The 26,351-nt window shown below is 39.4% G+C and overlaps 1 protein-coding gene across 1 annotated transcript in view; it reads left to right on the top strand.

The window, feature by feature from the left end:
• Positions 1-835: 835 nt before the first annotated feature.
• lpcat2 (lysophosphatidylcholine acyltransferase 2) overlaps positions 836-26,351 on the top strand; it is a 75,410-nt gene continuing 49,894 nt past the window's right edge. The window contains exons 1-7 of the mRNA XM_059992813.1: positions 836-1,025; positions 2,967-3,109; positions 17,647-17,867; positions 20,983-21,095; positions 21,206-21,266; positions 23,976-24,034; positions 25,678-25,712. Of these exons, the coding sequence (XP_059848796.1) occupies positions 870-1,025; positions 2,967-3,109; positions 17,647-17,867; positions 20,983-21,095; positions 21,206-21,266; positions 23,976-24,034; positions 25,678-25,712 (788 nt within the window). The 5' untranslated portion in view covers positions 836-869. The remainder of the gene's footprint in view (positions 1,026-2,966; positions 3,110-17,646; positions 17,868-20,982; positions 21,096-21,205; positions 21,267-23,975; positions 24,035-25,677; positions 25,713-26,351) is intronic.

Here is a 26,351-nt window from a genome sequence, read left to right as displayed (position 1 = left end):
AGACCCCCTCTGGGTCGCTCACTGCACCAGACCCTCTCTGGGTCGCTCACTGCACCAGACCCTCTCCGGGTCGCTCACTGCACCAGACCCCCTCTGGATCGCTCACTGCACCAGACCCTCTCCGGGTCGCTCACTGCACCAGTCCCTCTCCGGGTCGCTCACTGCACCAGACCCTCTCCGGGTCGCTCACTGCACCAGACCCTCTCCGGGTCGCTCACTGCACCAGACCCTCTCCGGGTCGCTCACTGCACCAGTCCCTCTCTGGATCGCTCACTGCACCAGACCCTCTGGATCGCTCACTGCACCAGACCCTCTCTGGATCGCTCACTGCACCAGACCCTCTCCGGGTCGCTCACTGCACCAGTCCCCCTCTGGATCGCTCACTGCACCAGACCCTCTCCGGGTCGCTCACTGCACCAGACCCTCTCCGGGTCGCTCACTGCACCAGTCCCTCTCCGGGTCGCTCACTGCACCAGTCCCTCTCCGGGTCGCTCACTGCACCAGACCCTCTCCGGGTCGCTGACTGCACCAGACCCTCTCCGGGTCGCTCACTGCACCAGTCCCTCTCCGGGTCGCTCACTGCACCAGTCCCTCTCCGGGTCGCTCACTGCACCAGTCCCTCTCCGGGTCGCTCACTGCACCAGACCCTCTCCGGGTCGCTCACTGCACCAGTCCCCTCTGGATCCCTCACTGCTCCAGTCCCTCTCCGGGTCGCTCACTGCTCCAGTCCCCCTCTGGATCCCTCACTGCTCCAGTCCCTCCCTCAGACACTCTGCACCTCCGTCTGTCTCTCTTCCGCGCATTGCTGCCCGACGGCCGCTCTGCGCATGCCCGCGGCGGCTCGGTAGCAGCCGGGTGGCAGCGGCGCGATGTCGTCCGTGTCGTGGAAGCTGGACGACAGTGACAGCCGGAGGAACAAGACGAGCCGGATATTCCCGGTGCCCAGGCAGGCGTCGCTCTTCCAGCCGCCCGTCCTCAACCCCTTCGTCTACCACATCGAGCTGAGCGCGGCCGACAAACTGAAGGTGAGCGAGAGGAAACGGCAGCCGTTAGCGGAGGCTGGAGGGCAGCTTGGGGTCGGGGTCGGGGTCGGGGGATGGGGGTGGTGTTGACTTCGGTCAGCGGGTGGGGTGGCTTTAGAGGGGTATTGGGGGGCCGGGGGTCTCTAGAAGGTGATGGGAAACGGGGGCTGTAGTTGAAAGGGGTAGGTGGGGTAACAGGTGTGTAGCTCGTGGGGCCATACAACACGAAAGCAGGTCCTTCGGTCCATCTGGTCAATGCCGACCAAGATTCCCGTCCAGACTAATCCCATTTACCCACGTTTGACCGATCTCTCTGCAAATCTTTCCCATCCAGATACTTGGCCTTTTAAATATTGCTAACAGACCTGCTTCAGTCACTTCCTTTGGCAGTTTTTTCCCTCATGCTGACCATACCCCGGGTGAAAAGGTGGCCGTTCCATTCCCTATTCAGTCTCTCCCAACTCACCCTAAACTTCCGTCCTCTAGTTTTTGACTCTTCAACCGTGCACATTCACCATATCTAAGTCCCGCATGATTTTACATGCCTCTGTAAGATCACTCCTAATTCCTTTCTGTGCCAGTGATTAAAGTCCCAACCTATTGAATCTGTCTTTATAAGTCAGTACTTCCAGTCTCGGCAACACTCTTGTACGTTTTCTTCTCACACTTTCCAGTTCAATGGCATTTTATCTAAAACACAATATTTCAACTAAACACAATACTGAACACAGTCTTTCGAATGTGGCCTAGTCAACATATTATTCAACCGGAACGTAACAGCCTTACTCCTATTCTCAATGTCCTGGCTGATCGAGGCTAACGTAGGAAAAGCATTCTTCACTCCCCTTTCAACCTGTGGAGATATTTTCAGGGAACCATTTACTTGTACTCCTACATCCCTCTGTTCTACAACGCTTCCCAGATGAAAGTCCTTCACAGTGAATGCCCTACTCTCATTTGTCTTCCAAAAATAGAACACCATGCTCTTATCCAAATTAAGCTCTATATGCCATTCATTGGCCCACTTACTCAGATGCCTCCAAAAATCCTGATAACCATTTTTGTTGTCCATAGCACCATCTATTTTGTTAGTCTGCAAGACTACAAACCATGCCTTCTACATTCTCATCCAAATTATTGATGCAGTTGACAAATAATAATGGGCCTCATTTAACCCCTGGGAAATACTACTAGTACTGGCCTGTAGTCCAATAAACAGTCTTTCATCATGACCCTCTTCTGCCTACCACATCATACCAACTATGCATTCAGTTAACTAGCTTTCCCTGGATCCCATGTAATCTAACTTGCCTACCATGCAGAATGTTATCAAAGTGTACTGAAATCTATAAAGATTATGTCTATATATTCACATTTACTTCTCCAAAAAATCAATCAAATTTGGGAAAGAGAAAGCATCCTTAATCAACCCCTGTCTTTATGAATGCTGTTATATCTTCTGAAGGGCATTAGGATTGGTGGGTGGTGAGGGGCGACTGACTGTGTTATCAGAATAGAATGAGGGTGGGATGTATTAGGAATAAAATGGATTGAAATAGAATAGTGACTCCTGAGTCTGGGAGAGGAAAATGGGACTGGGAACTGGGGATCTAGTTACTACAGAGAGTGGGTTCAATATCTGGATGAATTGTCAATATTGCAAGGTTGATATTTTCATTATTGTAGGATCTGTCCAGTTCTAGACAAATAAAGTGTGACTCATTGCTGCAAGTGATGGAAGTTAGTAGGATTGAGGGGGTGTAGGAAAGAAGGGGGACTCCTTTGCAGGGAATGCAGTGTGGGGGTAACCAAAGTAGGATGTAGTTAGGGGAGGATGGGAACATTGCGAGGGTGGGCAGCTGATAATATCAGGGTCACGATTCATGATGCATTTCTGCGGTGAATGTAGTGAACTGAAGACCCTATTTTCTTGTTTGTTTACAGATAGCTTTGGCCAGCATCACCCTTGTACCTTTGCGCATTATCTGTATTTTTATCCTTATTATTGTTGCTTGGCCATTTTCACTCGTTGGACGACTTTGTTGTCCTGTATGTGGCAACCAGGAGCCAATTCCAAACTGGAAACGGTAAGTATTAGTAACTTCTGTTCATGAACTGTCGATCACCATTTGAATGGGGGTGGGTGGGAATTGAACTCAATTTTGGCCTTCATCTTTCATTAATGGATCTGATATTGATTATTGAGCTATCTTATAGATGACAGATTTAAATAAGATTAACATTTGAGAAGCATAAGCAACATAACATTCATTATTTTTAAAACTGTTACTCTGCTATCAGACTTTGATTATTTGAAGTGTAGTATTAGCATTTGCTTTTTTAACAAAATGCTTCTAGTTTACAGAGCAATCAAGGTGGACCAGTAATTGCTTTTAAAGATTGCTGCATTCTCTTGAAAGCAAGAGATTGAAGCAGGTTTCTATTGGGAACAACTTTGGTTTGATTTTGGTGTGCTTGACTTACATTTGGAATCTGAAGCCCAAAGGGTTGGTGCTACTTTGCAAGTTGATCAAGCCAACCTACAATGTAATTATAGTTAATTTATAACTCTTTAGGATATATTTTACCCCATTTGCATTTATTCATTTAATTTACAGCAGCATTATGAAGTATGGAAATATGTCCTCTTTGACCTATCAAATCAGCAACTGAGCATGACACATCCATTTACACTAATCCATTTTATTTTCCCCACATTTGCATCAACTCCCCTTGCACTCACTTGCACATCAGGGAAAATTTATTTACAGTGGCAATCAACTTAGCAAAAAAAGAAACATGTATGTGGTGCGAGAGAGGAAAGCAGAAGAACACTTTGAGGAAATATGGTCACAGAGCAGTGGAGGTCAGGGTTAAACCTCAATAATTGTAACTGTGACATAGCAACCTCGCTGGGAATACTATTTGTGGATCTATGGTTTGGTATGTGACAGCATTTGAAAGAACAATATCTTCTTTTGAATGTGCTTGAAGAATTTAAATAGACTGTATAACTTAGTGTGGCATGCTTTGGTTCACTTGGATATGTAAAACCACATTTCTGGTGTATAGTTTAGATGCCAATTAAAATTGGGAACCTCGATTTACCAAAAAAAACATTTTCGCTTCCCCTTCCTCTCGGCCAGGATTGTAGGGTAATCATTATTTATTGTTCCAGCCTCCAGAGATTACCCAAGTCATGAATGTAGCTTTTTCCTGTTCTATTTGTTTGACTGTCACGTTGTCTGATCTATTCAAATGATGCACCTGATGCGTGGTCAGAAAATAAAGGTGGAAAATGGAAAGTATTTTAAAAATGGCCTAGTAAACTTTTATAAGGATATACAATATGATCACCACAACATGCAGAAATGTTTCTGTATTGACTGAGTGCTGTAGCTTGAATTCCTGTTTACAGTAAAGTGCCAGAACAATGACCTTATTAATTTTCTTTTGCCTCAGCTGTTAAGATTATTTCAGTTTCAACGCTCTCCTAAAGCCTCCTTCATACAGCATCTTCAATATCAATGTGATCCTTGAGATTGATGGGTTTTATCAAGAGTTGAAATATCTAATTCAAGTCATGACAGCAAAAGTCTTAAGTCCCCATGTGTAAAAATGTCCAAGCGGTTTCTGATTTTGTGAGTATATTTTTCACTGCACTGAAGCCTCCTTCAACAAGGCAAGAGGATGGAAATGCAATGAAGAGCAGTTAGGCTCTTCCCCAAAGTCCAGGAAACTTTGTATGACAGTGTAGCCACATACCACAAAAGCCAAGATTTTATAAAGCATTTTTGCTACTTCGTCATTATGAATTTCGATTATTCTCTTCCTCTTCTTCTACCTTTCAAAGAATTTGGTTTTTACCCAATCCAGAATTTACAGAATCATTGAATCAATTCTGAAAATCCTTCTTCAGTGACTGCAGGTGTAAGCAATACACTTGCAAATCACCATCTGTGAAAGAGAGTGCCATACTATAAAGGTGGACACCTTTTAGCCTGGATTAAATTGAAATTCTCAGCCTGCAATTTCATATTTAGAATGTTCATTTTGTCATACAGATCGGCTAAGTATGCTACAACTCCGTGTAGAAGTTCAGTCTTGTTTCATATGCTCTTGTTGACTTTAAGTAAAAAATTCAACCACTGTGTCAAAAATATCAAAGAAACATTTTAAGCAGCAGCCTTTTGACAGCCAACACACTTCAGTGTAAAGAAGCAAGCATTTAAACTCTTCATAGTTATCTTGTCACAACTGGCAAAATATTCTGCTACTTAATAGATAAACTTTAATTTTGTTGATAATAGACATTACAAGAGTCATGCTTGAAAAAAGTCAGTGGCTGAGGTTCTTGACTGTGAGATGTCGATGAATTACACAATAGATTGCAAACAGACTTGGAGTTTCTTTTTTCCAGAAATGCCACAAAACCAGCATGGCATCCTGTCATATTTGGAGCTCCATCTGTTGCATAAGAAATCATTTTCCTAATCAGAATGCTTTTATCCTCAATACATATTTTAAGCCAGTTGTAGATTAATTCTCCATGGATACTTGTTTTTAACTTCCCCAGTTTGTTAATCTCTTCATAAATTTTTCCATTTTTGACACATTTTAAACCAACACATGTCTCATTGTCTTGCACAGTCAATTCATTCAGTGTATCACAAATTCTGTTTTTTTTTGTAGCTCTGTGCATAGTTGATAGTCAATGTTTTCACTCATTTTGTCAATACGACAAGCTACAGAGTTATTACTCAGAGGAATTGATTTTAAAATGCTGGTATCCATTTTGACAACAGTGGTAAGCACTTCCGATACAGCAGGCATTATTAATCTTTCACCAATTGTATGAGATTTTCCAAACTTTGCTATCATTTTGGAAATGTTTTAAGAAGCAATGAGACCACTATCAAGATAATTTTTAGCTTTTTTGGCAAATGACTCAAGTGTGCAGAGCTTTTCAAATGCTTCTTTCATCTTCTGAAACTGAGTAATAGCATAAGTAGCCTTTTCAGGGTGTCTTTTATGGAAGTGTTCCTGCAATTATGGCTTCATTAGACAGTACCGTATTACAGATAAGACACATGGGACATCGCTGATCGGATGGGAACAGAATAAAACCATACTCCCAAGTATGGAACATAGTATTGATGCACTTTCTATAATTTCTGTTTCTTAGCAGGATTAGAATTCAAGGCTTCACTGTCTATGAAAGACAAAAAAGAAAGTTAATAATATTAGTAGTCAACAGTTATTCCTTCACTGGCTCCGTAAGTCCCCCCCAAACTGAATATAACAGATATGAACCAGAAGATGCAAACATTATCCTTCAATTTTTCTCTATTCTACAATTGACCAATGTGTCTTAACATCTATTTTGATTCCTTTTGCTGGCAGCATTCACAATTCTTCCTCCCAAAATTGTAACTGGTCTGTCCTAATGTGCTGTAAATTTCTATGTTCTATGTTTAGGCACATAGAGAGTATGTATTTATGTATCATTAATTGTTCTTAATTACAATTAAAAATTAACACAAACTAGGAATGCCTATCCAATTTTAATGATGTTGGTGCGTTGACATGGATGGAATGATGGCAGCAGCATGCAAAGGAATGGCAAGGCGAAGATGAAGATGATCACAGCAGCAAAAATTATGTTGACAAGGATTCAGATTGGAATCTGAATGTTGGTTGTGATAGAGCTGGTGTTCAGCAAGGTACCTTTACACTATTCCAGTTGGCATGATTGAATAGTCACGTAAGGTCTCATTATCCCCAAAGATGGTTCTTGACCACAGATATAAAGCTGAGTTCACGTTGAACACCTCAAGTGGAATCTTCAGGGTCGGCAAGTTAACTGATTGGCTCTGTTTCACTGCCTGCAGAGCTATGGTTCTTCCTGTGTTCCGGTGCTCCGGCCTCATCCTACTGTTTTAGAAGTACCTGCTGTACTAATGGTCGGTCAGATCTTGTGCCTTAAGTTAGGGTGCCGCCTAATGCCCCCCCCCACCCCCCAAGAATCTTCAATGCTTCCAATGACTTCTATGTCTCCTTGGGACACGTAACTGCCCCCTTGGGGATCACTGCTTCAGATCTTGGATAATCCTGTGCAACATGTTTGGTCATCTACAACTGAATAGATTACAAGACATTTAGGCTTGAAAATAAGAGTACTTTCGTAAATGTTGGCACGTAGATTCATAATTCTTAAGAATTTTTGGCCAGTTTTTCACCAGAACATATTTTACTGCATGATAAATAGGGTCTGCACTTCATGAAACCATAAGATAAAGGAGTAGAGTTAAGCTCTTTAGCCCATCGAGTTTGTTCTACAATTAATCAGGGCAGACTTTATTGAACCCTATTGTCCTGTCTTCTTCCTGTGATCCTAAACCCCCTGACAAATCAATAACTTATAAGTCTCTGCCTTGCATTTGGGTGTATTTACACCCACTGGCTTAGCCTCTGTCACAATAATGTCCACAGATTAACCAATCTCTGGCTGAGCAAATTCTTCCTCATTGTTAGTTTTAAAGAGACGTGCCTTTGTTTTGATGCTGTGCCTTTGGATCTGAGATTTGCATACTAATGGACACATCCTCTCCATGTTCACTCTGTTCAGGCCATTCACTATCCAGTGGGTTTCAATGAGAACTCCCCACCATCTGTATGAACCATTGAGTACAAACCCATGGATATCAAAATGCTCCTCATACGATAGGCTTTTCATTTCTGGAATCATTCTTGTGAACCTCCTCTAGACCTTCTCCAGAACCTGCACATCCTCCAGCATTACAGTACCCAAAATTGACTAGAATATTTCAAATGTATTCAGACCAATGCCTTAAAGCCTCTGCAGTGCAATCTTGCTTTTATATTTTAGTCCTCTTGAAATTAATGTTAACATAAGATTTTCTTTCTTTGATGACCAGTGGAGTTCTGCAGAAGACAGTGTTGAAACCACAGCTTTTCAATTTGTATATTAATGATCTGAATGAAATAACTGATGGCATTGTGCTCAACCTGCATGTTAACCATGTGAGATTCTTGGACTAGGACCCCAAGTCCCTTTGCACTTCTTGGTCTTGAATTTTCTCCCCATTTAGAAAATAGTCTATGTTTTAATTTAGTCTACCGAAGTGCATAATTATATACTTCCATCTGCCACTCTTTTTCCATCTCTCCCATCTGTCCAAGGGTTTTTGCAGACTTCCTGCACATGTGATAGTAACTGTTCCTCTACTTATCTTTACATTATCTGCAAACCTGACCACAATGCTGTCATTAATGTATAAATGGAAAAGTTGTGGTTCCAACACTGACTTCTGAAGAACTCAGCTGGTCACCAACAGCCATCCTATAAAAAAAGGTTCCCTTTATGCTTACTCTGACTCCTGTCAGCCAGCCAATCTTCTATCCATACTAGACCCTTGCTTCCAACACCTGGACTCTTGTTCAGCAGCTTGTGTGGAGTACCTTGTCAAAGGCCTTCTGAAATTCCACATAGATGACATTACTGATTCTGAATTTGAACAGATTTGTCAAGTAAGATCTGTCAATGAAACTCTGCTGATTTTGTCCTATTTATCATATTTGCAAATACACCAAAATTTCATCCTTAGTAATGAATTCAAAAATCATTATGGTACAGAACTGGGCTTGTTGGCCTATTGTGTCCCTATCAACCAAAAACGCTAACTTTTCACTTCCATTTCACACACGTCTGCCCTCATCCTATCTTCCCACCACCATACCAGGGATAGAGATCCTCTTGTGCTCACCTACCACCCTGCTAGCCTCCATAATTCTCGGTGACTTCCACCGTCTCCAACAGGATCTCACCACCAAACGCATTGTTACCTCCCCACCTGCTTTCCACTGGGATCGCTCCCTGTGCCATTCCTTTGTCCACTCATCCATCCCCACTGATCTCCCTCCTTGTACTTGTAAGCGGAACAAGTGTCACGCTTACCCTTACACTGCCTCCCTCACCACCATTCAGGATGCCAAACAGTCCTTCCAGGTGAGGCGACACTTCACCTGTGAGTCTCTTGGGGTCATCTGTTGTATCTGGTGCTCCTGGTGTGGCCTCCTGTATATTGGTGAGACCCAACATAGTTTGGGAGTCCACTTCGCCAAGCACCTTTGCTTCATCTGCCAGAAAAAGTGGGATCTCCCGATGACCAGTCATTTCAATTTACCTCCCATTCCTATTCCATGTCAATCCATGGCCTCCTGTACTATCACAATGAGGCCACACTCAGGCTGGAGGAACAACACTTTATATTCCGTCTGGGTAGCCTCCAACCTGATAACAATTTCTCAAACTTCCAGTAATTGCCCCTCTCCACTCCTTCTCCATTCCCCATTTGTATTTCTTTCTCTCTCACTCACTCCTACCATCACCTGCCTCTGGTACTCCTCTCCCTCCCTTTCTTCTACGACCTTCTGTCCTCTTCTATCAGATTCTCCCTTCTCCAACTCTTTACCTCTTTCAGCAATCAACTTCCCAGCTCTTCACATCACCCCCTCGCCCCTCCCAGTCTCACCTATTACCTACTAACTTGTTGTTGTTCTTCTTCCCCTCCCCCACCTTCCTACTCTGACTTATCCTCTTCCTTTTTAGTCCTGGTGAAGGGTCTCGGCCCAAAACATTGACTGTTTACTCTTTTCCATAGATGCTGCCTGGCCTGTTGAGTTCCTCCAGCATTTTGAATGAGGAACGTTTCACTATGTTTTTGTTTCCTCTGTAAAAGAGAAAATGTTAATATGATATTTTAATTTCATGTGGTGCTAGTAATATGTACATTACTTTCACTAAGATTCATTTATTCTTTCCTGTGGCAAAGTATTTGGGCGACTGCATGTTCTGCAATGGAATTGTCAGTCATTCATATTCCAAAGATTTTCTCAAGGTTAACTGGTGTACAGGAACGTGAAAGGAACTCTAGTTAGTAGAAGAGATGTAGATTAGTAAAGCTACCTTAGTAGGACTGTATATTTGCACTGTTTTCAGTATCCAAAACCTATTTTAATTGTATTAATATTCATGGGAAATAACATGAAACAATATACTTCAAACTGATAATCAGTTCATTTTTAAAAAGATAGTTCTTGCAAATAATGCTAATGAACAGTGATTGATGCCTAATTTGACTGTAAGTTATACAAGAATAACTCATTCTGTAACCTTGGTCCTTCTTCTATCATGATACAGGTTTATCCAGTTAGGAAATATGCATTGAAATACGGTTTTTATTTTTCAAGCGAACTGTGGTATAGTCAGTTGATGTGTCAACTACTAGATTAGTCACTCAGAGATTTGAGTTGACAAAGGTGCATGTAGTTCTCTCCATGCCAATTAAATAATATAACTTAGCATTAAATAAAAATCTAGAATAGATGATAGTAGCCATGTAACAATTGGATTGTTAATGATATCATTCAGGAAAGGAAATTTGTCATCTCTTCCTGGTCAGTAGATCTGATTTCAGGCTCAGCAGTGAGTCTGGAAGTTAGGACAATTAGCTGTGGTCCCTGGGAGGAAGAAACTTATTTTAAAGGAACCTGTTTCAGTATATAGTCTGGATATTTGGAATTAATTGGGTGAGGTAATATGGGATGCAGTATGGAATCCTAAGTGTGTTTATTTCTAATTAATCTTCAGGAAGCTGATGTACTTACTGAGGTTCAATATAATGTACCAAGGCTGAAAACATTCAAAAGGTTAACAGGACTATACATTAGCACCTTTGCTCAATTAAGGAAATGTTTCTTTCAGAATTGTTCCACACCAAGTACAATATCATTTATCCTACTTCCAAAATTAAAAAAAATCTAATAAAATTATTTTATTTAGATGATTCTGTTGTAGTTTACATATTTTATGTATTGTCCAAGATCCAAAAAAAAAGTTATCCTGCAATAACACACACAGTTCAGCAAGTCAGGCAGCATCTATGGAGGAAAGTGCACAGTTGATGTTTCAACTCGAAACTCTTCATCAGGATTAGTAAGAAAGAGGGGAGATAGTATAAAATGCTGGTGGGTAATAAGTGGATCCAGGTGAGAATGGGATGATAGGAAAGTGAGGGAGAGGGAGACTGGGAAAGATATAAGAAATTGGGAAGTGAGAGGTGCGAATGAAGAGCTAAAGAGGATGGAATTTAATAGAAGAGGACAGTGGATAAAGGGAAGGGGGAGAACCAAAAGGAGGAATGTGGGTGATGGGCATTGAGAGAGTGGTTGGGTGGGTACAGAAGGTAAGATTGGGCCGGTAGGATAAGGGAAAACAAGGGGGGTGGGGTGGAAGGGAGAGGTTATCAGAAGGTAGAGAAATCAACATTCATGCTATTAACTTGGAGGCTATGATTTGGTAGAATATGAGGTGTTATTCCTTTCTCCGCATCTACCCTAAACTTGGTAGTTGAGGAAAGCGTAAGCAATGTATAGGTGTGGGAATGGGAAATAGAATTAAAATGTCTGTCTCCTGGGAAATCTTGGCTGTTATGACAGATGAAATAAATGTGTTTGACAAAGTGATTTAACCCAATCTGCTCAAGTCTTTCTGATGTAGTGAAGGCAGCACCAGAGCATCAGATGTAATAAATGACAATGATAGATTCACACTTGCCTGGAAGGATTGTTGAGGGTCTCTGAACACTTAGCTAAGTTGCAGGGATAAATGTGTGGAGGGATATTGGTGGGGTGTGGTGAGCTACAAGGGGTAGTGAAGCCTGTGGAAATTAGAGAGGGGACTGATGAGGAAGATGTGCCTAATGTGGGATCCTATCGGAGATGACAGAAGATGTGGAGAATGCTTAGCTGAGATACAGAAGCCTGAAGGCACACACTCAACGATTCAGGAACAGCTTCTTCCCCTCTGCCATTCGATCCCTAAATGAACATTGAACCCATGAACACTACCTCACTTTTTTTAATATACAGCATTTCTGATATTTTGCACATTTAAAAAAATCTATTCAATATACATCAGCAAACACGAGGAAATCTGCAGATGCTGGAAATTCAAACAACAACACACACAAAATGCTGGTAGAACACAGCAGGCTAGGCAGCATCTATAGGGAGAAGCGCTGTCGATGTTTCAGGCCAAGACCCTTCGTCCTGACGTTTCGGCCCAAAACGTCGACAGCGCTTCTCCCTATAGATGCTGCCTAGCCTGCTGTGTTCTACCAGCATTTTGTGTGTGTTGTTATTCAATATACATAATTGATTTGTTTATTTATTATTGTTTTATTTATTTTTTTCTCCACTAGATTAAGTATTGCATTGAACTGCTGCTGCTAAGTTAACAAATTTTACATCACATGCCAATGATAATAAACCTAATTCTGATACTTTATCCCTGTTATATCTGAGGGGAAAGAGAAGAGATACGTGTGAGGGCTGCGTCAATAACAGTGGGAGAATACCCCATTTTCTGAAAAAGAGGACATCTCAGATGTCTTAGAAGTATGCTCCAAATTTTAGATTCAAAGTCAAACACATTCTACAAGAGGACAAATATTTTGGAATGTTTAAATTTGAAAATGACCCCAATTTAAAATAAAACATCACAGTGGGTTTTATGTAAAGCAAAAAGTATCTAATGAATATTTTCATATCAAGGGTCTCTGTAAAATAAAGGTTTATATAGAACTGCATAAATGCTGAGGATGTATTTATGACCCTTTCAGCCAGATAGGAACTTCTGAAATGCAGTTCCCCTTAAAAATTGGCAACACTGATAGTAAGATTTGGATTACAAAAAGATCCCACAAAGAGCAGATGAGATGATCTATATTCTTATGCACTGATTTGAAGCATGGGCTTATTTTGTGGGCTCCTCATAGAGCAGGCAGAGTTTTATTTAACTAATACAGTTCTCCCAAGTACTATAGTGTAGTGTAAAATTACATCTCCACAGTTAGATGAACTCACGTCTTTTAATTCAGAAATGAGAATACTAAAACTGAACCAAGTTTAAATTTAAATATCTTCCCTTTTAAAAGTTAAGAAAAAATTCTTGTATTGATTTAAGTCTGATTTGTCTGATTGATTTAAATTCCTAATAGTTACTTTTAGTCTGAGATTTTACATATTATGAATATACTTTAGTTTAATTAGACTAAGCAGGAAGTGTCTTATTACTGCTAATCTGTAAAATGTATATTTTAATGCCACAATCAGTTTTATTTTATTTATTGTTTGGAGAGAATTATTTTCTCAAATTATCAGCATTTTTTAATTTCACGTTATACCGCTAAAAGGTTTAAAATTTAGTTGTTAATGTTGAGTGTTGGTTAAAAATCCATAAATGACATTTAATTAAGTGTTACTTTTTTGAACATTTTGCTATAGTATTTATTTTTCTCAATGTTCCATTGATCTCTGTCATTTATCTTTTTAACTAGGGATTAAAAATTAGCCATGAATTTAATTAACATATTTTATATTGATTTTTAAAGTGTTAAAACAGGCCTATATTTGAAAATGCATTCTTCTCGTCTTTGAGATGTGAAGGTCAGTATTTATAAACTGGTTGCACCAGATGGTTAGAGAGCTAATTCAATCAATACGCTTAACAGATTAACCGTGGTGGGATGGAACATTTTGCTTAGTTGTACAAACATAATTTGATTACATATACACTGCTTCAACTAACCTTACTTTCATCTCCCTTTACCGTAAATAAATGGCCTTAAAATATCTTGCCTAGGACTTTCAGAAATGCTGAGATTGGCAGCATTTGCCATAATGTACATTGTTCTGTGCATATTTTTGTCTTTTGTAATCTACACCAATATTTTCTGGAAAATTCACATGACTTTGCTATGTTGTACATACTGTTGATTCTGGAACTAATGAGGAATGCAATAAATGGTCAGTTCATTTTAGCACAAACAAGAGAAAATCTGTAGATGCTGGAAATCCAACACACACAAAATGCTGGCGGAACTTAGCAAGCCAGGCAGCATCTTCCAAGGGTCTCAGCCCGAAACATTGACCGTTAACTCTTTTCCATTAATGCTGCCTGGCCTGCTGAGTTCCTTGTGAATTTTGAGTTAAGTGCAGCATCTTTGTTTCTGACTGATTGATGTAAGTTCTTAGAGCAGGCATTACAGAAACAATACAGAAATATTAAAAAATGCTACTTTTTTGACTGTTGTACTATTGTCATAAATATGTATGGAACACTTGCTGCCTGGTAGAAAAAAGAATTTTGACGTAGACCACAAAAATAAAAGTGAGTGAAAAGGGAAAATTTAATCAATGCAACTCCCCAAATTGTTGCAGGAACTTTCAATTCAGTTGGTGATGTCAGAATGGGATTTTGTGGCTGGGAAGATGTTCAGAAATATTCAAGATGTCCTTTGGTTACTCATTGTTTTTAGTAATTTACATAGCTTTCAAACTCTAGATGTAAACATATCTTGTTTTATTGTGGGATATATAATTGAAAAAGGACAGAAACTTGGACTTTTTCTTCACTGTCAGTCATCTGTTCAATTTAATTGACCCTGTGGTTTGGAATGGAGTATGTTGTTTTGTCCACAGATCCATTAAGATAGCTAGGTAAACTCATAAAATAGTTTAAAAGGCATAATATTTCACATAGTTGCAAAATTCACTGGGGCATAAAAGCAAGAAACATGCTAAAATGTATGAACCTTTAAGTTAGAGCCAAGGATGTTGTGAACAGTGTCATTTTACAAAATAAATGCAAAGGCACTGTAGAGGTGCAAATTAAATTTATGAGGATGATGCAGACTGGATAATTATAGATGTGAAAAAAAAATTAACAAGCTGTTCTTTTTCGGTTTAAGATACTGGAAGCCTAGACTTAATTGAAATGTAAAAACATTGAAGGTGCCTAGAATGGATAGAAAGAAACATTTCCCCTACACCAACCAGTCATTTTGTCTCCAGGCCAGCTTACTATAGGCGGTAGTATTAGAAAATGTTAAGGGGAGGATGTTTTTAATCATGATAATGGTGGATATCCAGAATTTCTGCCCTAAAAAAGGTGGAAGCAGAAGTCCTTGTTGTACTGGAATCAAAGCTATGCACTAACAAGTAGAAAGTGGGATTAAGTGAATGACATGAAAGCAATATCCTGACTGGCCTTTTGAGTTGTAAAATTTCTGTGATTTTTTTTTTGAAGAAACAAAGATGTAAGTTGACAGAACTTGTTGACTCCTGATGAAGGGTTTCAGCCCGAAACATTGTCACTACCTCCTCCCATAGATGCTGTCTGGCCTGCTGAGTTCTGCCAGCATTTTGTGTTTTTATTTATTTCCAGCATCTGCAGATTCATTGGTGTTGACAAAACTTGATTTGGTTGGAGGCCTAGTCTGCTGGTCTGCTAAAAAGCCATTTGACATGCATAGTACATGGAATATTATGTAATTCCATTGGCCAATAATGCTGTGCTAACCTTTGTAAGCCTATTCCACAATGAACCTGACCCTTCCCTCCTCCATATCCCATAATGCTCAATTTTTCTTACTCCCTGTGTCTATCTAATATTTTAAATGCTTGTATTGTATCACCCTCTACCATCAGCCCCAGCAATGCATTCCCAACACCTACCACTCTGGGTAAAAATATTTTTTAAAAATCTACTGACATCATCCTTAAATTTTCCTCCCTCACCTCAGATGGCTTCTCTCTGATATTGGCCATTGCCATCTTGCGAAAAGGTACTGTCTGTCTACTCTATATAGGCCTAATCTTATACACCATTGTCAAATTACTTTTTCAAAGAGAAAAGTCTAAGCTCACTGATTATGATCCAAATAGCATTATGATAAATCTCCTCTGCACCCTCTCTAGAGCTAATGAGGTCAGCAGAACAGAACAAAATAATCCAAGTGGGGTCTAACCAGAGATTTATAGAGCTGCAACATTTTCTCACAGCTCTTCAACTCAGTCCCCTTACCAAAGAAAGCCAATGCACCATTAACTTGCATTGATCCCAAGATCTCCCTGTTCCTCCACACTACCAAGAATCCTGCCATTAACCCACCTTCAAGTTTGATGTTCCAAAGAATATCACATCAAACTTCTCCAGACTGAACTCTATCTGCCACTTCTCTGCCAAGCTCTGCATTTTGTTCCCATCCCATTGTAACCTATGCATGACTGATCAACAGCAAATCAAGTTAAAATATTATCAATAATGTTTCTCTTTCAATATCATTGTATTTGTCAAGGGTCTTTCTCATCTATCTCTCAATCTCATTGACCTCCTACCATCAGACAGAAGTTACCATAGCACTGTTAAGATGGGAAACAGCTTCCTTCCCCAGGCTGTGCGATTACTGAACGCAATGCCGCCTATCCAGGTCTCATCACGTAGAAGCGCTAGTAGCATTATATTGTTTATTTTTTTAACTTGTGTCATAAATGTCCATCTTCTGGATTATATTTTATTTGCTAATTTATTTGTGGTAGTATTACTTTCTGTTGTTCCTGAGTTAGATGTACTGTGTTGTGTACTTTGGTGTGGAGGAATGTAGTTTCATATGGCAGCATAAATTGAAATGTGAAGGTAATTGTTGTGGACCCTTGGACAGTGCAATGTGATTCTTGAGCAAGGTGACCATTGTTCTAGGAAAAGACTACAGCGCCTGGCATTTACAAGTGATTCCTTTTTTATGTACTACTGAGGCTGGTTCCTTAAGGATTTCATACTGGGGGAGGGGGTAGAGGGGCATGGAGTGAAGGGAATAAATTCCCACTATCTATTAATTTCTTCCAATAGTGTGTGTCTCAAGTAGTCTCTGACAACCAAGTCCAGCACTGGCATTCATGTATGGCTTAGCTACTAAGCCTGATGCAACAGTCTCTACAGACAGAATGGGTAAAGGCGACTTACTGGTGCCTTAAAACCAACCACCTTGGCAGATGGTGCTTGTCGTTTGTGGTTGACAACTCCTCTAGGGGAAGGAAAATTCTGATCTCAAAGCTCCGCTGCCTTGTGACTATAGTCACTCACTGGGAAGACTCTTACATTGAACCCTGAGGAAAAATCTGAAGCTAGAGTCCCTTATGCAATCCTACACCAAGTTCAGTTCTGACGGGCAACCCCTGTGATGCCACAGTTGGCAAATTGTGTCGGTCTCTGTAGCGCCTTTGAACTCATCAGCTGTATGGGCAAAAGCTTGCTCTCCATATTACCTCAACAGTTAGGATGCAACATCCATGGTCAACTGTGATTACTTATAATATCAGCATCAAGCATTTTCAGTCCAGCTGATGTTTTGATAATTATTATTGAGTATTTTGTAGTGTTTTTTTGGTTTGAAGTGGCCCTTTTAATTAATTGGTGGCCCTTTGATGCGTGAATTTCTGCTGCTTTAGTTCTGTTAGTTCAAGAGCCTCTAGTTCTATTCAAAGTAGCTTTAAATCTATTTGGTAATCCTGATACCTATTCTTTACCCCAGTTGGTGCAGATATGCTCAGTGAAATCAAACATCTCACTACACTTTATTCAGATGCATTTTTTTTTAATTAAGTCAGACCCTATGCCAAACTAGTATTGTGAAATAAAATTAAGCTCCAAACTTGGGGTAAATTATTAATTTCACGTATCTATAAATTTTGTTTACAGCCGTATTATACAAGTTGTGTTGAAAATCTTGGGACGTGCCTTTTATTTTTTTATGGGTTTCATCAAAGTTGAAGTGAAGGGGAAGAGAGCTGAAGCAACTGAAGCACCAATTCTTGTTGTAGCTCCTCACTCAAGCTTCTTCGACGCAATTGTGAATATCGTAGCAGGGATACCATCAGTCGTCTCACGAGCTGAGAATGCTGAGGTGCCTGTATTTGGATGTAAGTTTTGTTTGTTATTGTTACTGTTGCACTGTTTCCATTACGTTCACATTAAAGAATTGTTAAATTTTGTAGGTATCATTGTTAAACAACGTATTAAAGCATAGCATTTTTAAGCATGTTAGTTGAATTGATAATGTAATTAAAGCAGATGAGTAAGTATTTACTGTATATGTAGAAACAATTCATGACATGTTCCAAACATTGTATTAAAATGTGGCTGAGTTACAAACTGGGTGGGGAGGGGGGGGGGGGGGAAATAAAGAGATCCTGTCATCAATATTGTGGCTGGTTTATGTTTCATTGGTAAGCCTCCAGTAATAACTTGCAAAGCTGCTTGTGTACAATTACTCTTCACAATTATAATGTTTATCTGATAGAATTGAGGTGTTGTTTTTGCTTAAAAGCTTTGCACATCTTATTTAAAACTCTAGCGAGTTTTATCATTTTCTACTTCCTCTCTCTATCCACCCCCCCCCCCCCCACTAATCATTAACATTTGTCAGCAGAATTGCTTTGCCACATTGAAGATAACATTTAGCATTTGGCAGTCATTAAAGAGTGGATTGCATGTGTCCATTTTAATCCCACACTAATAATTGCATTCTGAGATGAAGGACAACATTTGTTTTTGCATGTTTTCCATACTCTGTGAAAAGTTTGTATGTGGTTGCATCTGATATCTAATTGCTCTCTGGTGTCAAGATATGGTTACCAATTATAATCTTTTATCTTTCAGTACTCTGATTCGTTACTGCTGAGAAAACTTGAGACTTCCTTTTTTTGTCTAAAATGTATTTCTGGATGCACATTATTGAAATGTGAAAAATCAGTATGCTGATTGTATTTTGAATTTGGGATAGACTAATTGCATGAATGGCACTTTATCTTCATGTTCAAATGGTTGCATTTGATATCAGAGAATGTATACATTATATAACCTGAAATTCCTGCTCTTCACACATATCAATGAAAAACAGAATACCCCAAAGAGTGACGGTATGAACATTAGAACCCCAAAGCCCTCTTCTCCCCCCCCCCACGCACAAGCAGCAACAACCCATCAACACTCTCCCACCCCCAGTTATTTAGCAAAAAGCAACAGCACCCGCCGCCAACCAAGCAAGCAATAATAAAACCCCAAAGATTGACCATGATCTACACTACACCAAAATCTAATTGTTCAACCGGACAATTTGACATGTGTCTCTCTCCACTCGCCCCCTCCCCTCTCTCCCTCCCTCCCCCTCCTCTTTTCTTCTTCCTCTCCCCCTTTAATAAAATGGCAGAGAGGTGTCACACAGTGAGACCAGCAAAACAAAATTCATTAAAGTCTGTCATGTGGCTCCTCCCAAGTTCTCTTACTGGAGTATCAGCAGCTAACTCTCCCACACCATCGAGAGGAAGAGAGATACTTATCAGAGTATAGATGCTTCTGATTGTTTGCAATGTTCCGTTTTCTCCCACAACACTGACTTGGAATTGGGTCATCTCCGTGGCTACAGAGCCTGAGAATGCATGTCTTCCAGGCTGCATCCTTAGAATATTGAAAAATGGCTGGTTGATGAACCCCAGGAGCAGGAACCATCGCTGTAATGAACCACAGTTTGAGTTCAGCTGTAGAACAAGGACTCTGACAGGACTCCATCCACCTTGAAAAGGGAATGAAAGAGACATTAAAGGAAGAAATTAGGCTGTTTTTGCAGATGAGCTCCAAGAAGAGCAAGAATTTCAAGTTGTATAATGTATACATTCTCTAATATTAAATGGAACCATTTGAACTGAAAGAAAAAGTGGTATTCATGCAATTAATCTATCACAAATTCAAAATAAAATTACATATTATCACAATGATTTAATAATGTGTATCCAGCAATACTTTAGAGAAAAAAGATGAGATAAAGAAGAAAGTCTCAAGTTTTTTTCAGAAGTAGCTAATCAGAAAGGATGTGTTATCATTGGAGAGAGTCCAGAGGAGGTTCATGGGGATGATTCTGGGAATGAAGGGGTTAACATATGATGAACATTTGGCAGCTTTGGGCCTGTATTCACAAGAATTTAGAAGAATCTGGGGGGGGGGGGGGATTTCATTGGAACCTAGCAAATGTTGAAAGGATTAGATAAAGTGGATGTAGAGAGGATGTTTCCTGGGGTGGGGGTAGCCAGAACTAGAGGGCACAGTCTCAAAATTGAGGAGTGACATTTTAGAACAGAGGTAAGGAGGAATTTTTAAAGCCAGACAGTAGTAAATTTGTGGAATGCTCTGCCACAGACTGCAGTGGAGGCCAAGTCCATGGGTATTTTTAAAGTGGAAGTTGATTGTGCCCTACTGATCAGGGATCAAAGGATATGGCGAGAAGGAGTTGAGTGGGATCTGGGATCAGCAATATTGGAATGGTGGAGCAGAGTCAATAGGCCGAAATTACCTGGATCTGCTCCTGTGTCTTATGGTCTAAACTGCCCTCTGGTGTTATCATAGCTCTGCCTAGTTATAAATGAGGTAAGTTTTAACAGTTCCATCCCAGTTCCTAATTTTATTGGTCATGGCATAAAAATGTTTGATTTGGTATACTGTCCAATTTCCTTCAGTACTATAGGTTGCTTTCTTAAAAGTAAAGGCAGTGGATCAGAGTACAAAAGATAGATTTTATACTATGAGAATTACTTGATGCACAGTCTAGATACTTTAAATGGAAAATATTTCTTTTCATACTTTGACTCTTATCTCTGAGTAATTCCTTTCAGTTTTGAAAGATGATTAAAATACCCAACAAACATCATTTTTGAAACAACTGTTCTTTAGAACCAGCCTGATTAAAGCAAAGTTAAAAAAAATAGCATTCTTAAGAAAATGCACATTGCAGTATGCAAAGTAATTTATAGCACTGAATTCCAGCAATTTATGGCAAACCTGCTGCCTATGAGTATGGCAGGATTTAAAACAAACAACGAGTGGATGTCCAGGCCTGAATTAATGAGGTTCACAGAATGGATCAATCAACTTTATTTTTTTTAATGTGAAATATTTTGAACAGTATCTTATATTACCTGCCTTTATATTATCAGTTATTTTTCAGGTAATGCCTCTAATTTGAATTAACATTTTATGTTTCAGCTTTTCTGCATTGTGTTCAACCTGTATTGGTATCGCGCAATGACACAGACTCCAGAAAGAAAACTATTGATGCAATTACAAAGCGTGCAACATCCAATGGGAAATGGCCCCAGGTATTTGAAACAGATCTAACTAGTTATGATTACATAGGTTCAATCAGTTCTATAAGAATGTAGTGCAGTATCAAGACTTTTTTGTGAAATTGCACTCTTTCTCTTTCAAGCTTATGATCTTTCCAGAAGGGACCTGTACAAATCGCACCTGCCTCATCACTTTCAAATCAGGTGAGTAAAGTCTTGTAATAGAATTTTTTGTGCCCCTGTTCTTAGTTCAAATGCATACTTTGCAAAGAAGCTTTGAAAACTGGAGTATAAAAATCAATGAAAATGATCAAAACATGGCAATTTCTGTCTTATTTAGTTGAGTGAAGATTGTAGAAGAGATTTTAATGAAATTAAACATACCTGTTGTTATTTCAGGCAATTTTGCAACATTGGTTTAGCTAGTTAGTTGATAAGCCCATTTAAAGAATAAATTAAACTTATTTTCACTTCCATAGTTTAACTTCATGATGAAAAGTAAAATTCTCATAAAATGATGTGAACATGCTATTCCAAAAATACTGAATTACTTTTCTTGAGTTTTCTGATGAATTGAATTGAACTTGAAATTAATTTTTGTTAAATAGATAATATGAAGGGTTAGATCAGGGTCACCATTATTTTCTTGTGTAATACCCTTTGAAATTAGTTTGAGATTTTTGCATAAATACATCATTCTCAATGGTGCAGTAAATATTTTTGGCAGGTTGCAGACTACTCCGGTGCTGACCTCCTTGTTGAGTCTGGCATGGAAATGGGAAGATGGACTCCTCATGGAAACCTGTGCTGGATTAGGCTGAGTTTAGGGAGTTATTCTCTAATGATTTCAAAGGGTGAGGAATGCTCATGAGCTGCCTTGGTAATAATTTCTTTTAATCTTTCTTTAAAGGAATAAGTAAGAGACAGTAAAGTTGTTTCTATTTGTAAATGAGACTAGGCCGAAGAGACATAGACTCAAGATTTGGGGAAATAGATTTTGGATGGAGAGTAGGAGAAATTGCTTTTCCAAGAGCAGTGAATCTGTGGAATTCTCTGCCCAGGGAAACAGTAGAGTTTACCCTCATACTCATTAAATATATTTAAGGCATAATTAGGTTTTTACAGAGTAGGGAAATTAAGGGTTCAGAGGAAAAGGTAAGTAGGTGGAGCTGAGTCCATGGCTAGATCAGCCATGATCATATTAAACAGCAGAGCAGACTTGACAGACCCAATTGCCTACTCTTATTTCTTATGCTGCCACATAAAGGCTCAAAATGAGAATGAGAATGCTAGATTCTCTCAGTAAGTTTCTAATACAGGGAAGCTAAATGCAATTATGTCACATTAGTCAGCATTTGAGTGCAGGTGACCAGCCTAAGTTATGGCAGCTATGACAGATGTCTAAACGTGGGAACGCCTGGCCAGAATGGAGATGAGGCATCCTTGGGAGTGGTATCCTTGGTATCTGTGCTGGATAAGGTGGCTGAGGTCATTTTGCATAAGTTTGTGTGAAGATATCAAGCTGCTGACAATAATATTTGCTAACAGAGTTGTTAAGCATGAAACAGACTCTTTGCCCCACCACAGCTATGCTGACCAGCATGCTGATAAATTTTAATCTTATTAATATGTCCTCATTAATTCTAAAACCATTTTTGCCTTGTTGATTTAAGTATCTGTCCAGATGCCTCTTAGTTAATGATACAGTTCCTGCCTACATCACTATCTCCAGAAGCTATTTCTACATATCAATTTACTCTTTGTATGAAAAATATATCCATTTTAAACCTCCTCCCTCTCATCTTGAAGCTCTGCCCCCTAGTTTTACACTTCCTTCCCATGGGTAAGAGACATAGATAACTACTCTATCTGTACCTTCCAGAGTTTTATGCTCTTCGGTCATGCTCTGCGTCCTGCCACTAAGCTCCTGTGGGATCTTGTGTGCTAATACTCCAGATCAGCCTCGTATGCTGGACCTTTTCAAAAGCCTTACTAGCGTTCACCTAACTTCTTCCTTAAGAGTATTTCTGCATCCTTAGTTATTCAAATCTTGCCACTTTGCCCTTGTCAATGCCCCTGGTCACTTCTTCAAAAAAAAAACACATTCCAGTATGTGAGACATAATTTCTCACACACAAAGCCATGCTGACTATCCCTAATCATTCCTTGCCTTTCCAATTGCAAATAATTCCTATCTCTTAGAATCCTTTTCAGTGTCTTTCCCTCCACCTGAAGTAAGGCTCATCGGCATATTGTTCCCTCGCTTATTCCCGGTGCCTTTCTTAAATAAAGGAGTCACTAACGATTCTAACATTCTCATCTGTGGCTAAAGAAGGCAAAAGTCTCTGACGAGTCCTAGTAATCTCTTCCTCGCTTCCCATAACCTCCTGAACCTGGCCATGTCACAGGGATATATCCACTTCTGTCTGTTCATGATCTTCAATACCACTTCTTCCTTCTTGTGTTCTAGGATATACGGTAACTATTCCCTTCCCAAAGTTTCATTAACTTTTCATTCCCTTCATTAAGTTCTGTGTAGCTTGCTATAGTAAAGTACAGAGCAGAAGAATCTATTTAAGATCCTGCTCGTTTCCTGTGGCTTTTCACAAAGGTTAACACATTGGTCCTAAATGGGGCCTACTCTCTCTCCAGCTACACTATTGCTGTTAATATACTTAAAGAATATTTTAAGATCCTCTTTAATCTTATTTGTTATTGATATCCCACGGCCACCTTTGTCCTCCTAATTTTTTCCTTAAGTGTATTTCTGCATCTTTAGCTTTAAATCTTACTACAGTGTTCAATCTGTATAAAATAAGTGAACAGTTACCATGTTTGACTTACTCCAATTTTGAGTCAATGTGAATGTCTGACTGAGTTTTAGAATTCTAACTGTTTCTGGTATGTTTGCAGGGGCTTTTATTCCTGGAGTTCCTGTTCAGCCAGTACTTATTCGATACCCAAATAGACTGGTGAGTTGTTAATGCGTATGGATATATTTTGTCATAATGTGAGGAAAAAAATATTTGAGCTTTATTTTGTCATTCTTGAAAGCAATTTCCCCAAATGCATACTTCATTGGATAACTAGCTTCAAAGAGATTTGCTAGGTCTGTAAATCCACTCCATTTGTAAATAACCCTGTCCACAGAATGGTAATGCCTGCTCAGTAAGTCATATCACCTATCCTGGCTTTTCCAACTGTGAAAATGATTGAATGTTTGCAGTTATTTCTGCCTTTCACAAGCATGCAATAACTTAAACAGTGAAACCTATTATGGGCTTTCCACTTTCTTCCCATGTGCTAAGGACACTACAGTTAATAGTTAAATATCTCTGGTCTTTTGGTGAAAGGTAGAAATCTGAGGGGAGCTGATGGGAATTGGAGAGAAAAACATGGGATTATTGTGGTGGCTGAAGGGCTTGTTTCTAGGCTGTGTGAATCTTTGATACTGTGTATGATGCCAATCTACAACTGGGGTCATGTACAAAGCAACCTTCCCCTTTTTGGACCTGCAAATGGCTTATGCCTTGAACAATGGAGCTAATTTTAAATAAATATTTGAAGTCACCTTTGTGTTAATTGAAGGACCAACTCCACCCTGGTTCTACTGGGGAATCCAGGGCATTAATTGTTTATGAGCTCAGTTCTTCCTCAAAGGGTTTCGGTTATTGTATAATGTTCATGTTGGGCAATGCATTGCTAACTGTGTCACATGGGGCAGTCAACACAAGAAACCTTCTCAGGTGAGTACGGCATTTCAGTTTAATGCTAAACTTCTCTCATTATGAAAAAAATAAAGACAATTTTAGACAAAAATGGCATTGGCAATGAAGACTAATTTATATTTTTTGTATTTATTAAATTTTCCATCAGTTACATCTTGAACATATCTGTTCAGGAGAAAGAAGCTTACCTCCACTTAATGAAAAGACTGAGGCGAGCAAGTCTCCCCGCTCCACATTCTAACCAATTTTTGCAGGATCACCACTGAGAATGTCCCGATCAGCTGCCTCACTGTCTGGTATGAGAATTGCAAGGTGTCTGTCCACAAGACCCGACAAAGGATAGTGAGGTCAGCTGAGAGGAACATTGGGTTGTCTCTTCCACCCATCAGAGATATTTATCAGTAACTTTGCATAATCAGTTATACCTCCTGTCTGACCGACAATCTCTTTGACCCCCAACCATCAAGCAGGAGGTACTGTAGCTTTAAGATAAGGACTATTAGAGTAGGAAGTAGTTTCATACTCCTAGGTCATGAGACTACTCAACTCCCTGCTACCACCCAGGTCTCATCACGTATGAAGCGCCAGTAGCACTATACAGTATTCTTTTTAACTTGCATTGTAAATGCACCTTATTATGTGTTAATTTATTTGTGGTAATATTATGTGCGTGTATGTTATATGTACCATGTTGTGCACCTTGCTCTGGAGGAACATTGTTTAGTGTGGTGGTATACATGTGTACAGTTGAATGACAATAAACTTGAATTTGAACTTTTTTCTACAAAAACCTTAACACAAAGATTAAAATATGTGCAATTAATTTGCTATTTAGAAATGCTTAATCTGAGATTTCAAAATAAATTATGCAAAATATTTTTCTGCAGGATACAGTTACTTGGACTTGGCAAGGACACAGTGTGTAAGTTTTTTTTGTATAAATTAATATAGCAGTATTTAAAAAACTGGATAATGGCTGATAAACCAACCTCAAGTTTATTCAGAAATTAATTTTCTAATAAAAACAAGACAGAAAGGAGCTATATGAAGCACAGTTTAGCACAGTGATTTGGGTTGTTGATTGTACCCAACTTAAAAAGTGATTTTATAGAACATATGTGCTTTACAACATGAGGCCTCTGTGCTCAGGACTGGATTATTCAACCCTCTAACCCTATTCTTAGAGAGTCCCTTTATTAGTTTTAATTTTTCAACAATTATTATGAAATCACCATTTATTGATAATGGTGGACATATGTGGCTTTGAATATTGAACAAATTCCTAAAATACAATATATACAGGACATAGTAGTTAAGTTATCAGACCAGTAATCAGTAATCCTGGGGTCTGGAATTCAAAGTTCAAATTCCACCATGGCAGCTCTGGAACTCAGACTGAGTTTAATAATCAGGAATTTGGAACTCAAAGGAACACTAACTAATCTGAGCAAGGATGGCCATGAAAGCAACTCACTCTCTGGTACATTAATATCCTTCACCAAAGGAGTGTAGACTACTTGTGATTCCAAACCATACCTAACCCATGTCATTGAATGCTTGC

This window comes from Hypanus sabinus, chromosome 17, assembly GCF_030144855.1.
Source record: "Hypanus sabinus isolate sHypSab1 chromosome 17, sHypSab1.hap1, whole genome shotgun sequence".
NCBI lineage: Eukaryota > Metazoa > Chordata > Chondrichthyes > Myliobatiformes > Dasyatidae > Hypanus > Hypanus sabinus.
The sequence above is the reverse complement of the archived record's forward strand: the minus strand, read 5'-3'. Positions and strand labels throughout refer to the sequence as shown.